The following is a 15,396-nucleotide window of genomic DNA, read 5'->3' on the forward strand; positions in this document are numbered from 1 at the left end:
TATCACGAAATTGGGGAGAAAAAAGGGGTAAAAGTACCACAAAAGAAAATGTTTTTATATATATACATTTATATATTAAAATATTAATGTTCCCTGGGGCACCAGATTCCATTTGATCAGTTTTCAATTGGCCACCGTTACCTCAAGACCCGCCTATTCCAATTAATTATAAACTCTTATTGGTTTGTCCCTGTGACAGTCATTCGTAACCTCCTGATGGTTGCCTGTTGATTGTCGTGCGCCATCGTTGCATATCGTGAGCTGGAGGAGCGTTCGTCCAACACCTCATCGAAGTGAATGGCAGCGGCGCATCATCCATCCGCTGAAAGGATAGTTTGCGACGCGACAAGCGTTTGGGGAGTACATTCATTGAAACGGAATGACTGTTTTTAAATTCAAGGGGGACTCTTGCTCCATGGTAAAATCTCAGCAGCGATGTCTCTGCTGTGCGTCAGAGGTTGGTTCTATTCCTCTTCCCTGTTCTTATTATACCGTACATATCTGTCACATTAATGACATGGCACTCAGGAAAGTCTGTCTGGAGGCTATTGGGTAGCTGCGCATAGACCGTTGAGTTGGCACGTTCCAGTCCAAGCATGACCTGGAATGTGAGAAGGGAGCTATTCTATAACACATGTAGATGACATATTGCCTTTATGTGTAGATTTAGATTTTGGTTTTATATTTTATATTTATATACAGACCCCTGCCTACCAATATCAACAGTTATACTTGGTTTTGGAGAAAGCGTTATCCTTCTGTAAGTTTAAGAAATATTGCCTTGTGCCTTGTAATTACGTTACCAAACACCCACATAACTTTAAGGTATTTTAATTTCCTCTGTGAGGAGGGAGGATAATGAAAGTCCAGATTTAGATTTTGGTTTTATATTTCACATTTGATTGATGATTAGGCCTATGACTTTTGATTCCACTTTGGCTACCTTCCACCATATTGTCCTCTCTTGCAATATCTTACACTTTATGATGCGCTTGTGCAGATCTTCTCTCTAAGCAATAGTCATGATAGTTTGAATGAGTTGAGTAAACTCCACTGTTGTTCTCAGTCTGTACTGTACTGTCCCTGGAGACACTCCACATAGTTGACCTAGATTGAGCCCACTTTGTGCCACTGGTCAAGTAATCATCAAAACCTCTGATTAGTGAATCAGGTGTGCTGGTGGTGGAATACATTATATGAATTGGTTAAGGGGAGGACAGGTTTGAGAAGCCAAAGACTAAATTGACTTTTCTGACCAACATCCCACTGACAGCCCGACTAGTCAAAACCTAAAACTGACCCTAACATTAACCTTTAACCCTTAAAGGTAGACTGAGTGAATTGACATTGCTACGGGCAGCACCGCAGATATTGAGATGGGCGAGATGCAAGACTTTGTTCTCACAGTCACACACAGTATCTGCTGCATGTGCCCGGGTTCACTTCCCGCTGTTGCAGTGTGATAGCCACGGGATCAAAACAGCTGAGAAGTTGAGCATCGCGAAGCAACACTCTTAGTTGTTGCAGAAATTTACCCAGTATGATGTTTCCTTTCTGCATCTAAGTCATATCACTGAGTCTACCTTCAAGAAACCCTGGTTTAGGAAACAACTGTGAGGAGTACGGCCATGACGCATGATTTGGATGTGAGCTGAGGCTCCAGATCGGTTCCAGTCTAGTCCACTACTATGATCCGTGACTACAAAGGACACCCTATACCTTCAAATCAAATTAAATTTGCCACATGCACATTACCGTGAAATGCTTACTTACAGCCCTTAACCAACAATGCATTTATTGATTAATAAAAAAGTAAAATAAAACAAAAACAACAAAAAAGTGTTGAGAAAAAAGAGCAGCAGTAAAATAAAATAGTAGGGAGGCTATATACAGGGGGGTACCGGGGCAGAGTCAATGGGAAATAACAGTAGGGAGGCTATATATACAGGGGGGTACCGGTACAGAGTCAATGGGAAATAACAATAGGGAGGCTATATATACAGGGGGGTACCGGGGCAGAGTCAATGGGAAATAACAGTAGGGAGGCTATATATACAGGGGGGTACCGGTGCAGAGTCAATGGGAAATAACAGTAGGGAGGCTATATATACAGGGGGGTACCGGTGCAGAGTCAATGGGAAATAACAGTAGGGAGGCTATATATACAGGGGGGTACCGGTACAGAGTCAATGTACGGGGACACCGGCTAGTTGAGGTAATATATACATGTGGGTAGAGTTAGTGACTATTCATAAATAATTAACAGAGTAGCAGCAGCGTAAAAAGATGGGGTGGGGGTGGGGGGGGCAGTGCAAATAGTCCAGGTAGCCATGATTAGCTGTTCAGGAGTCTTATGGCTTGGTGGTAGAAGCTGTTGAGAAGTCTTTTGGACCTAGACTTGGCGCTCCGGTACCGCTTGCCGTGCGGTAGCAGAGAGAACAGTCTATGACTAGGGTGGCTGGAGTCTTTGACAATTTTGAGGGCCTTCCTCTGACACCGCCTGGAATAGAGGTCCTGGATGGCAGGAAGCTTGGCCCCAGTTATGTACTGGGCCGTACGCACTACATTTACATTTACATTTTAGTCATTTAGCAGACGCTCTTATCCAGAGCGACTTACAGTCAGTGAATACATTTTTTTTTTTTTTATACTGGCCCCCCGTGGGAATCGAACCCACAACCCTGGCGTTGCAAACGCCATGCTCTATCAACTGAGCTACATCCCTGCCGGCCATTCCCTCCCCTACCCTGGACAACGCTGGGCCAATTGTGCGCCGCCCATGAGTCTCCCGGTCGCGGCCGGCTGCGACAGAGCCTGGATTCGAACCAGGATCTCTAGTGGCACAGTTAGCACTGCGATGCAGTGCCTTAGACCACTGCGCCACTCAGGAGGCCGAGCAGTTGTAGTGCCTTGCGGTCGGAGGCCGAGCAGTTGCCATACCAGGCGGTGATGCAACCAGTCAGGATGCTCTCGATGGTGCAGATGTAGAACTTTTTGAGGATCTGATGACCCATGCCTAATCTTTTCAGTCTCCTGGGGGGGAATAGGCTTTGTCGTGCCCTCTTCACGACTGTTTTGATGTGTTTGACCATGATAGTTTGTTGGTGATGTGGACACCGAGGAACTTGAAGCTCTCAACCTGTTCCACTACAGCCCCGTCGATGAGAATGGGGGTGTGCTCAGTCTTCTTTTTTTTCCTGTAGTCCACAATCATCTCCTTTGTCTTGGTCACGTTGAGGGAGAGGTTGTTATCCTGGCACCACACGGCCAGGTCTCTGACCTCCTCCTTATAGGCTGTCTCATCGTTGTCAGTGATCAGGCCTACCACTGTTGTGTCGTCGGCAAACTTAATGATGGTGTTGGAGTCGTGCCTGGCCATGCAGTCATGGGTGAACAGGGAGTACAGGAGGGGACTGAGCACGCACTCCTGAGGGGCCTCCGTGTTGAGGATCAGCGTGGCAGATGTGTTGTTACCTACCCTTACCACCTGGGGGCGGCCCGTCAGGAAGTCCAGGATCCAGTTGCAGAGGGAGGTGTTTAGTCCCAGGATCCTTAGCTTAGTGATGAGCTTTGAGGGCACTATGGTGTTGAACGCTGAGCTGTAGTCAATGAATAGCATTCTCACGTAGGTGTTCCTCTTGTCCAGGTGGGAAAGGGCAGTGTGGAGTGCAATAGAGATTGCATCATCTGTGGATCTGTTGGGGCGGTATGCAAATTAGAGTGGGTCTAGGGTTTCTGGGATAATGGTGTTGATGTGAGCCATGACCAGCCTTTCAAAGCACTTCATGGCTACAGATGTCAGTGCTACGGGTCGGTAGTCATTTAGGCAGGTTATCTTAGTGTCCTTGGGCACAGGGACTATGGTGGTCTGCTATAAACACATTTGATTAACTCTCTAGTCTACTAATTAGTCAGACATTATTAGTTTAACTGAGGGTGTGACATTTTAGTCATATCTTACTCACACATTTCTTTATTACATTTACATTTTAGTCATTTAGCAGACGCTCTTATCCAGAGCGACTTACAGGAGCAATTAGGGTTAAGTGCCTTGCTCAAGGGCACATTTACGTCATTTAGCAGACGCTCTTATCCAGAGCGACTCACAAATTGGTGCATTCACCCTATAGCCAGTGGGATAACCACTTTACAAATTTTTTTTTGGGGGGGTAGAAGGATTACTTTATCCTATCCCAGGTATTCCTTAAAGAGGTGGGGTTTCAAATGTCTCCGGAAGGTGGTGAGTGACTCCGCTGTCCTGGCGTCGTGAGGGAGCTTGTTCCACCATTGGGGTGCCAGAGCAGCGAACAGTTTTGACTGGGCTGAGCGGGAACTATGCTTCCGCAGAGGAAGGGGAGCCAGCAGGCCAGAGGTGGATGAACGCAATGCCCTCGTTTGGGTGTAGGGACTGATCAGAGCCCGAAGGTACAGAGGTGCCGTTCCCCTCACTGCTCCATAGGCAAGCACCATGGTCTTGTAACGGATGCGAGCCTCAACTGGAAGCCAGTGGAGTGTGCGGAGGAGGGGGGTGACGTGAGAGAACCTGGGAAGGCTGAACACCAGACGGGCTGCGGCACTCTGGATGAGTTGCAGGGGTTTAATGGCACAGGCAGGGAGGCCAGCCAACAGCGAGTTGCAGTAATCCAGACGGGAGATGACAAGTGCCTGGATTAGGACCTGTGCCGCTTCCTGTGTAAGGCAGGGTCGTACTCTCCGAATGTTGTAGAGCATGAACCTGCAGGAGCGGGTCACCGCCTTGATGTTAGCGGAGAACGACAGGGTGTTGTCCAGGGTCACGCCAAGGCTCTTCGCACTCTGGGAGGAGGACACAACGGAGTTGTCAACCGTGATGGCGAGATCATGGAACGGGCAGTCCTTCCCCGGGAGGAAGAGCAGCTCCGTCTTGCCAGGGTTCAGCTTGAGGTGGTGATCCGTCATCCATACTGATATGTCGGCCAGACATGCAGAGATGCGATTCGCCACCTGGTTATCAGAAGGGGGAAAGGAGAAGATTAGTTGTGTATCGTCAGCGTAGCAATGATAGGAGAGGCCATGTGAGGATATGACAGAGCCAAGTGACTTGGTGTATAGGGGAGAAAAGGAGAGGGCCTAGAACTGAGCCCTGGGGGACACCAGTGGTGAGAGCACGTGGTGCGGAGACAGCTTCTCGCCACGCCACTTGGTAGGAGCGACCGGTCAGGTAGGACGCAATCCAGGAGTGAGCCGCGCCGGAGATGCCCAGCTCGGAGAGGGTGGAGAGGAGGATCTGATGGTTCACAGTATCAAAGGCAGCAGACAGGTCTAGAAGGACAAGAGCAGAGGAGAGAGAGTTAGCTTTAGCAGTGCGGAGAGCCTCCGTGACACAGAGAAGAGCAGTCTCAGTTGAATGACCAGTCCTGAAACCTGACTGGTTTGGATCAAGAAGGTCATTCTGAGAGAGATAGCAAGAGAGTTGGCTAAAGACGGCACGCTCAATAGTTTTGGAAAGAAAAGAAAGAAGGGATACTGGTCTGTAGTTGTTGACATCAGTGGGATCGAGTGTTGGTTTTTTGAGAAGGGGAGCAACTCTCGCTCTCTTGAAGACGGAAGGGACATGGCCAGCGGTCAAGGATGAGTTGATCAGCGAGGTGAGGTAGGGGAGAAGGTCACCGGAGATGGTCTGGAGAAGAGAGGAGGGGATGGGGTCAAGCGGGCAGGTTGTTGGGCGGCCTGCAGTCACAAGTCGCAGGATTTTATCTGGAGAGAGAGGGGAGAAAGAAGTCAAAGCATAGGGTAGGGCAGTGTGAGTAGGACCAGCAGTGTCATTAGACTTAACAAACGAGGATCGGATGTCGTCAACCTTCTTTTCAAAGTGGTTGACAAAGTCATCCACAGAGAGAGAAGGGGGAGGATTCAGCAGGGAGGAAAATGTGGCAAAGAGCTTCCTAGGGTTAGAGGCAGATTCTTGGAATTTAGAGTGGTAGAAAGTGGCCTTAGCAGCAGAAACAGATGAAGAAAATGTAGAGAGGAGGGAGTGAAAAAATGCCAGGTCGGCAGGGAGTTTAGTTTTCTTCCATTTCCGCTCCGCTGCCCGGAGCTCTGTTCTGTGAGCTCGCAATGAGTCATCAAGCCACGGAGCTGGAGGGGAGGACCGAGCCGGCCGGGAGGATAGGGGACACAGAGAGTCAAAGGATGCAGAAAGGGAGGAGAGGAGGGTTGAGGAGGCAGAATCAGGAGATTGGAGGGAGAAGGATTGAGCAGAGGGAAGAGATGATAGGATGGAAGAGGAGAGAGTAGTGGGAGAGAGAGAGCGAAGGTTGCAGCGGCGCATTACCATCTGTGTAGGGGCAGAGTGAGTAGTGTGGGAGGAGAGCGAGAGAGAAAAGGAAACAAAGTAGTGGTCGGAGACATGGAGGGGAGTTGCAGTGAGATTAGTAGAAGAGCAGCATCTAGTAAAGATGAGGTCAAGCGTATTGCCTGCCTTGTGAGTAGGGGGACGGTGAGAGGGTGAGGTCAAAAGAGGAGAGGAGTGGAAAGAAGGAGGCAGAGAGAAATGAGTCAAATGTGGACATAGGGAGGTTGAAATCCCCCAAAACTGTGAGGGGTGAGCCATCCTCAGGAAAGGAACTTATCAAGGCGTCAAGCTCATTGATGAACTCTCCAAGGGAACCTGGAGGGCGATAGATGACAAGGATATTAAGCTTAAATGGGCTAGTGACTGTGACAGCATGGAATTCAAATGAGGAGATAGACAGATGGGTTAAGGGAAAAATTGAGAATGTCCACTTGGGAGAGATGAGGATTCCTGTGCCACCACCCCGCTGACCAGATGCTCTCGGGGTATGCGAGAACACATGGTCAGACGAGGAGAGAGCAGCAGGAGTAGCAGTGTTTTCAGTGGTAATCCATGTTTCCGTCAGCGCCAAGAAGTCGAGGGACTGGAGGGTAGCATAGGCTGAGATGAACTCTGCCTTGTTGGCAGCAGAACGGCAGTTCCAGAGGCTGCCTGAGACCTGGAACTCCACGTGGGTCGTGCGTGCAGGGACCACCAGGTTAGAGAGGCAGCAGCCACGCGGTGTGAGGCGTTTGTGTAGCTTGTGCGGAGAGGAGAGAACAGGGATAGGCAGAGGCATAGTTGACAGGCTGCAGCAGATGGCTACAATAATGCAGAGGAGATCGGAATGAAATGAACTAAACATCTGGGAAAGGAGAGAGCGGGGCCTCCCTCACCACAACTCCCAAATATAACTCTCCCAACTTCCACCTCAGAAACTATAATTGTTGTAAACTACAGTGGCTCAATGTTTTCTAGGAATAGACTAACTTAGTTTATTCAGCTAGCTAACTAGGTGCAGTATTATTCAGTGAAAAACGTCCGGGCACCTCGTCATAAGACGCCACAGCCAGCTAGCATGCCGGACTCCAACAACACGGTTTAGCGCCAATACTCGGCCACAACAAACCACCAGTGTATCAACACGCAAGCAGATCGTTCGTGTCCGTGTCTAACGTTGTGGGTTAGTCCCGACAGCTTGAGCGAGTCCGTCGTCAACTTATTCAGCCAGTTAGTTAGCAAACTAGCTAGCCATTGCTTTCAGACAAAGAACCCCTCCTTTCACGGCACGAACACAAAGAGAGCCAAACTAACGTTAACTAGTCACCCATGTCCCGAATTCCTTGAACGACTCGGGCTATCAATATGTAAAGAACAAAACACAAGTGTAGGTTATGACTTACCCCTAGCAGCTACTATTAGCTAGCCAAGTGCAAAGCTAGCCACTGAATTGACTCAGCCAGTTCGCATCTGTTCGCTCGGTCGTTCCAGCTATTGTTTACTAGTCGCTATCCAGGTAGCAACAAGCTAGCTAAATTTCAAGCACAGTAGCCACTTGCTACCTAACGTTAACGGTTCAGACAATGAGGTTAGAAAACAGCTGAATGGTAGGCAGTTCTTGTATGTAATTTTTGTAGGCAGCCAGCTGGCGTAATTACAAGCACTCTCAGGCGTGAGACAACTATACCGTTGCTAATAGCTACTCGCCAGCTAGTCCAGGTGGTGAGTTAGCTAGCTAGCTAGCTTCGTGCTACACCCGGCACCGCCGAATACAGTACTAACCTACAATAATTACATACAACAACCCACGATACCTACCTACAATACCTAACTACAATCTAAATACATAGTTTAAGCCTTACTCGACAAAGCCCAAGCTATGTATAAAGCCAAACTTACCCGACGCCAAGCTTACCCGACGACCTCCTCTTAAGTGTGTGAATTGAACTATTTTCTGTCCTGCTAAGCATGCAAAATGTAACGAGTACTTTTGGGTGTCAGGGAAAATGTATGTAGTAAAAAGTACATTATTTTCTTTAGGAATGTAGTGAAGTAAAAGTTGTCAAAAATATAAATAGTAAAGTAAAGTACAGATACCCCCAAAAAACGACTTAAGTAGTACTTTAAAGTATTTTTCCTTAAGTACTTTACACCACTGTGATGATCTATCCTGGTTGCCTAGTGACTATTACCCCTACCTACCCCAGCACATTGACTCGGTACCGGCTACTCCTTGTATATAGCCTCATTATTATCTATTGGGTTACAATTTTTTATTTTTTATTTGACAATTTCCTTACTTTTTAACTGTCTGGAAAGGGCTCGTAGCGTTTCACTGTAAAGTCTAAATGAGTCCAAAAACGTGATGTGATTTATTTATTTTGATGATATACCAGAAATCACCAAAACGGGTTTCCCTGCCTACTTCAAACTGGCGAGCTCTATAGATTAGTCTAGTCTCTACCCCAAAACTACTGTCATCATATTTGAGGTAAAGGAACATGTCTACAACACCAGGTGGTGCTGTTGTAGTATATATCAGACGCTCTCTGGCAATTTGGTAGATCAACCTAGACTCACGGGTAGATGTAACATACTAAAAGTACATTTGTAACAACACAAATGCTAAATGTTACATTTCGTAGGGTATGTATTAATTTGTGGTTGTCCATCATACATTTCATATGATATGTTACGAAATACAATTCGTATTATATGTGCTAGCATGCTAGCAGATACCCATAGACTTCCAGCCATTGCGCTAACGCTAGTTAGCATTGGCTCACAAAACTACCTCTAACTTCCTTCATACAGGACAGAGACTTAAAATGGTATCCACGAGTTCATCTGACCCTGGGGAAGTAGATAAAGGGCCTCATTGCCAAAATCCCGAAGTATACCTTTAACATATCATCCTCAGGGAGTGTCCTGGATATACGTTTACTATGTTATGTGTAGTCCATGACACCAGGCTGCAACTGGCCAAATCCCAGGCTGCTGTGTAATCCATTACATTGGCAGGCGACTCAATCCACAGGTTAATAAACTAGCATGCTAGCTAGTCTCTTGTTTTATAAAAGGTGGTTCGCTTGAAAACGATTTGTTAACTAGATAATTCCACTTATTTCGTTAATTGGCAGAAGACAAGTGACGAATATTATGAAGAATGCATAACTTGTAATGCTGTGCTCGTCGACATAGCGAACCGGGCGAGATTGGTCACCTTCAACAGATTGAATTCCCAGGTAGCTAACGTCGGCGGAAACAACATTGAACACTATCGAGTTTAAGCCTCTAAAATGAATTACTGTAGCAAACAGTTTGTTATGCCTGAATGTTTGTAATTTATTTTCAAGTCTAGTGTTATGCTTTATTGAATTTATATTCCGGTTTTCAGCCCGTCCGCGGTATCTCCATGTGTTTGGGAAAATAGCTAATCTACTGCTAGTTTGGAGCTAGCCTAGCTAACATTAACTAGCTTGACGTGCGTGAGACTTTGCGAGTTTGTTGTTGAACAATAATTTTAGCTGGCAAGTTAAATATGACATTGAACGTATTTTAGTTAACCAGCTAGATACAACTTTGCCTGTTCATGTGATAACTTATTACAGTAACCCACAAAGCAGGGGTCCCACTCCCAATGTATTTGGATGGGTTATTTAGCTAACGTTAGTTCAACCCTGCATGCCGACAACATGTTTAAGTCTCAACTAAGAGCATTACGCCTCATGTCCACCAGATTCATTAAACTCTTTGCGTTCCGGCGGAAGTCATTCATTGGCAATGGAGCAGTCCGCAACCCTACATTGGGGATGCCGCACTGGGCTGGGGTGCGACTTCAATATGATCCACTCCTGCTTTGCTTTGCCGTGCGGTGGTACACACGGAAGTACACACATAGTCCAAGTAGCTAGCATTTAGCTAGTTTAAAAGCGAAGCAGGTGCATCAAGTACGAAAAATGTGGGCTAGACATCTGGCAAAACAAAACGCATATATATCTGGTGGACATCGGGCGTTACACAGTCTGGAGTGTGAACATGTGCTGACACAGGAGTAGGCATAGAAGTGGTGTAGTAAAATGTTTTTTTTTTCAGCTATCAAGAAAAAGCTTTTATTTTATTTTATTGAAAACGGACCCCTCTGTCTTTTATCAAGTGAGCTGTTTTTCTAAGCGCAATGGACACCTTGGATAGTAGGAGTGACCCCCGGTATTCTGATGGCGATCACACCCCATGGCTGATGGAGAGAACGGAAGACATGGATCAGAGGAACCGGGATGGGGTGGAGGGGTGGCGGCTGGTAGATGTCCTGCTCTCCGGGGGGGCTCCATGGGGGTTCACACTCAAAGGAGGCAGAGAACACCGAGAACCACTGCTCATCACCAAGGTAATGCAGGAGACAGTCTGTTCTAATGGAAACATTTAATACCATGCTGTGAGAAAGAAGGCCCTCTTCCAAGTCTGACTTGTGAACTATCAGAGGACATTAATATACTGAACTGTACACTCTTTCTTTGCTGTTTTATGTTCCTGATAACTTTGACCAATGTTTCCTGGTGTAGAAGGAAGTGTGCTCGTCCTACCAGGGTTGATGGATTTGCCGCTGTCTGAAGGAGTTTATTCAGTAGTTCATATGTAGGCTAGCCTCTTTGCTCCAGGAGACCTGTACTTGGTCTCCTGTCGCTGAAGGCAACATCCCGTACTCCAAAAACATATTTAACAGCCCTCTGTTTGACCCATTTCTGAGAAACTTCCCGTCACCAAAGTCAAATCTATAAACCGGAATGCCTAACCAGTCGGTACTCCGACTGTAACCCGTCCCTCTGGTTCCTCCGACTGTAACCCTTCCCTCTGTGGTTCCTCCGACTGTAACCCTTCCCTCTGTGGTTCCTCCGACTGTAACCCGTCCCTCTGTGGTTCCTCCGACTGTAACCCTTCCCTCTGTGGTTCCTCCGACTGTAACCAGTCCCTCTGTGGTTCCTCCGACTGTCACCCGTCCCTCTGTGGTTCCTCCGACTGTAACCAGTCCCTCTGTGGTTCCTCCGACTGTAACCCTTCCCTCTGTGGTTCCTCCGACTGTAACCAGTCCCTCTGTGGTTCCTCCGACTGTAACCAGTCCCTCTGTGGTTCCTCCGACTGTAACCCTTCCCTCTGTGGTTCCTCCGACTGTAACCAGTCCCTCTGTGGTTCCTCCGACTGTAACCCGTCCCTCTGTGGTTCCTCCGACTGTCACCCGTCCCTCTGTGGTTCCTCCGACTGTAACCAGTCCCTCTGTGGTTCCTCCGACTGTAACCCGTCCCTCTGTGGTTCCTCCGACTGTCACCCGTCCCTCTGTGGTTCCTCCGACTGTAACCAGTCCCTCTGTGGTTCCTCCGACTGTAACCCGTCCCTCTGGTTCCTCCGACTGTAACCCGTCCCTCTGTGGTTCCTCCGACTGTAACCCTTCCCTCTGTGGTTCCTCCGACTGTAACCCTTCCCTCTGTTGTTCCTCCGACTGTAACCCTTCCCTCTGGCTGTGTCCCAAATAGTACTGAACCTTATTCCCTTTATAGTGCACTACTTTTGCACTACATGTAATTTGGGACGTACCCTCTGTTGCCCCTCACTGGAACCTGCGCTTCGCACTTCCTGAATCTACCACAGCGACTGAAATGACAGCAACACTTAACAAAGACCTGCAGTTAGTTTCAGAGTGGGTGGCAAGGAATAAGTTAGTCCTAAATATTTCAAAAACTAAAAGCATTGTATTTGGGGCAAATCATTTACTAAACCCTAAACCTCAACTAAATCTCGTAATGAATAATGTGGAAATTGAGCAAGTTGAGGAGACTAAATTGCCGGGAAAGTGGATGCCGCCGGGACATTCGAGGCATTATCAAGTGCTTGTCAAATTATGAATGAGAGACTGATGAAGTGTGTACAGCCTGCAGAAAAAATCAAAGCAGAGCTCATGCCTTTCATGAGACTTTTTTCAAATCATCATTAATCTCATAATGCAGCATTAGAATGTATTCTAAATCAAAACATATAGCCCAACATTATCACAACTAAAGTTACATTAATAACTCTTAATTAAGCATATAGGAGGACTTGTTTCTTTGTTAACCGCTCAACACAGAATAGCCACGTGCACACTCCCTCAAATCGTTTGGAGAAAATATCCTTTCTATTTTATTCAGCTTTGTTCAGTTGTATTCTTCATACTATAAAATACTATAAATACCGCCACGGAATTCTAAGCAAATCTTGTCTGCTAACATAAGGACAACTCAGAGTATGCTATTCTGTTCTTCTGAAATAGACTACGTTTTCTTCATATCATGTTTCTTTAGACCTGTCTAAAATAAATAATGGATTTATTGTGAAGGTGTAGGCTATATTACATGGATTTATTAGACTTTTTAAAATGTAGATGTTCCAAAGGTCTGCATCAGTGGCTTGCAGGCTGTGTGTGGAAGCCAGGAGATGCTAAATGTGTTTATGTTCATTAACGGTCAATTACTGTGAGACTGGCAGTTATTTGCTTGACAATCACCGGTTGACGAAATGTCGTGACCGCCACAACCCTAACAGCTACTTTAAGTAAAAACCTGCAGTCAACTTGGGCAATACGTTAGGAGATGAAGCAGATCGCGTTCTTTGTTTCACCTGTCACGGTATAATGCATTCTGAAGCTTACCGTAGTTCCCCAGAACAGTTGAGCCAGTCACGTGTTTCTTTGTAAATTACACAACAGGAGAACGAGTCGAGCTGTGTATTTGGTGTAACTTGCTAGTTATCTCAGTAAGTGGCTGAATTAATAAGGAGACGGGGCATCAAATAGTGTCAGCTTTCTGCCGTGTTTGAGAAGTCAAAGCGCTTTGGATGAGTTGACAGCTGGACAGACATCTTGCCTTCCACGCTCCTCTTCTCCGAGCACAGCGCCCTAGTGACTCCAGACTTCACACAGACGCAGAGTGCTCTTCTTCCTTCAGAGAAGCTTTAAAACTATGTTCATTTGACAATGTCTCTCGTTCACATTCGCTTGTAAATGTCTCCCCAAAAATGACATTCGGTGGCTACTTTCTACAAAGCCTTCAGAAAGTATTCATACCTCTTGACTTATTCCACATTTTGTTGTTACAGCCTGAATTCAAAATGGATGAAATAGATTATTTCTCACCCATCTACACACACTACCCCATAATAACAAAGTGAAAGCATGTTTTTATAAATTTTTAGCTAATTTATTGAAAATGAAATACAGAAATCTTATTTACGTAAGTATTCACACCCCTGAGTCAATACATGTTAGAATCACTTTTGGCAGCGATTACAGCTGTGAGTCTTTCTGGGTTAGTCTCTTAAGAGCTTTCCACACCTGGATTGGACAATATTTGGACATTATTATTTTAAAAATTCTTCATGCTCTGTCAAGTTGGTTGTTGATCATTGCTAGACAGCCATTTTCAACTCTTGCCGTAGGTTTTCAAGTAGATTTAAGTGAACTGTAACTCGGCCACTCAGGAACATCCACTGTCTTCTTGGTGAGCAACTCCAGTGTAGATTTGGCCTTGTGTTTTAGGTTATTGTCCTGCTGAAAGGTGAATTTGTCTCCCAGTGTGTTGGAAAGCAGACTGAGCCTGGGTTTCTTCTAGGATTTTGCCTGTGCTTAGCTCTATAACGTTTATTTTAATGCTTACAAACTCCCTAGTCCTTGCCGATGACAAGCAAACCCATAACATGATGCAGCCACCACTATCCTTGAAAATATGAAGTGGTACTCAGTGATGTGTTCTGTTCAATACCCCAAACATAACACTTTGTATTCAGGACATAAGTTAATTTCTTTGCCGCAGTTTTACTTTAGTGCCTTATTTCAAACAGGATGCATGTTTTGGAGTATTTTTATTCTGTACAGGCTTCCTTCTTTTCACTCTGTCATTTAGGTTAGTATTGTGGAGTAACTACAATGCTGTTAATCCAGCCTCAGTTTTCTGCTATCACAGCCATTAAACTCTGTAACTGTTTTGAAGTCACCATTGGCCTCATGATGAAATCCCTGAGCGGTTTCCTTCCTCTCCGGCAACTGAGTTAGGAAGGACGCCTGTATCTTTGTAGTGACTGGGTGTATTGATACACCATCCAAAGCATAATTAATAACTTCACCTTGTTCAAAGGGATATTCAATGTCTGCTATTTACATTTTTACCCATCTACCAATAGGTGCCCTTTTTTGTGAGGCATTGGACAACCTCCCTGGTCTTTGTGGTTGAATCTGTGTTTGAAATTCACTGCTTGATTGAGGAACCTTAGTTACAGAGATGAGGTAGCCGTTCAAAAATCATGTTAAACACTATCCATGCAACTTATTATGTGACTTAAGTACATTTTTACTCCTGAACTAAAACCAACTTTTTTATATACCAGCCACAATGGCAGGTACAATGCATTCGGAAAGTATTCAGACCCCTTGACTTTTTCCACATTTTGTTACGTGACAGCCTTATTCTAAAATTGATTACATTTTTTTTTTCTCTCATCAATCTACACACAATACCCCATAATGACAAAGCAAAAACAGTTTTTATTTAATTTTTGCAAATGTATTAAAAATACACTGAAATCACATTTACATAAGTATTCAGACCCTTTACTCAGTACTTTGTTGAAGCACCTTTGGCAGCGATTACAGCCTCGAGTCTTCTTGGGTATGACGCTACAAGCTTGGCACACCTGTATTTGGGGAGTTACTCCCATTCTTCTCTGCAGATCCTCTCAAGCTCTGTCAGGTTGGATGGGGAGCGTTGCTGCACAGCTATTTTCAGGTCTCTCCAGAGATGTTAGATTGGGTTCAAGTCCAGGCTCTGGCTGGGCCACTCAAGGACATTCAGAGACTTGTCCCGAAGCCACTCCTGCGTTGTCTTGGCTGTGTGCTTTGGGTCGTTGTCCTGTTGGAAGGTGAACCTTTGCCCCAGTCTGAGGTCCTGAGCACTCTGGAGCAGGTTTTCATCAAGGATCTCTCTGTACTTTGCGCCATTCATCTTTCCCTCGATCCTGACTAGTCTCCCAGTCCCTGCCGCTGAAAAACATCCCTACAGCAT

The 15,396-nt window shown here is 45.9% G+C and overlaps 1 protein-coding gene across 1 annotated transcript in view; it reads left to right on the forward strand.

Moving 5' to 3' along the window:
• Positions 1 to 9,344: 9,344 nt before the first annotated feature.
• The window catches only part of LOC121534196 (protein Shroom2-like), a 133,403-nt gene continuing 127,351 nt past the window's right edge, over positions 9,345 to 15,396 (forward strand). Inside the window, exons 1-2 of the mRNA XM_041840748.2 lie at positions 9,345 to 9,558; positions 10,470 to 10,700. Of these exons, the coding sequence (XP_041696682.2) occupies positions 10,491 to 10,700 (210 nt within the window). The 5' untranslated portion in view covers positions 9,345 to 9,558; positions 10,470 to 10,490. The remainder of the gene's footprint in view (positions 9,559 to 10,469; positions 10,701 to 15,396) is intronic.

Source organism: Coregonus clupeaformis, unplaced genomic scaffold (assembly GCF_020615455.1).
Source record: "Coregonus clupeaformis isolate EN_2021a unplaced genomic scaffold, ASM2061545v1 scaf0295, whole genome shotgun sequence".
NCBI lineage: Eukaryota > Metazoa > Chordata > Actinopteri > Salmoniformes > Salmonidae > Coregonus > Coregonus clupeaformis.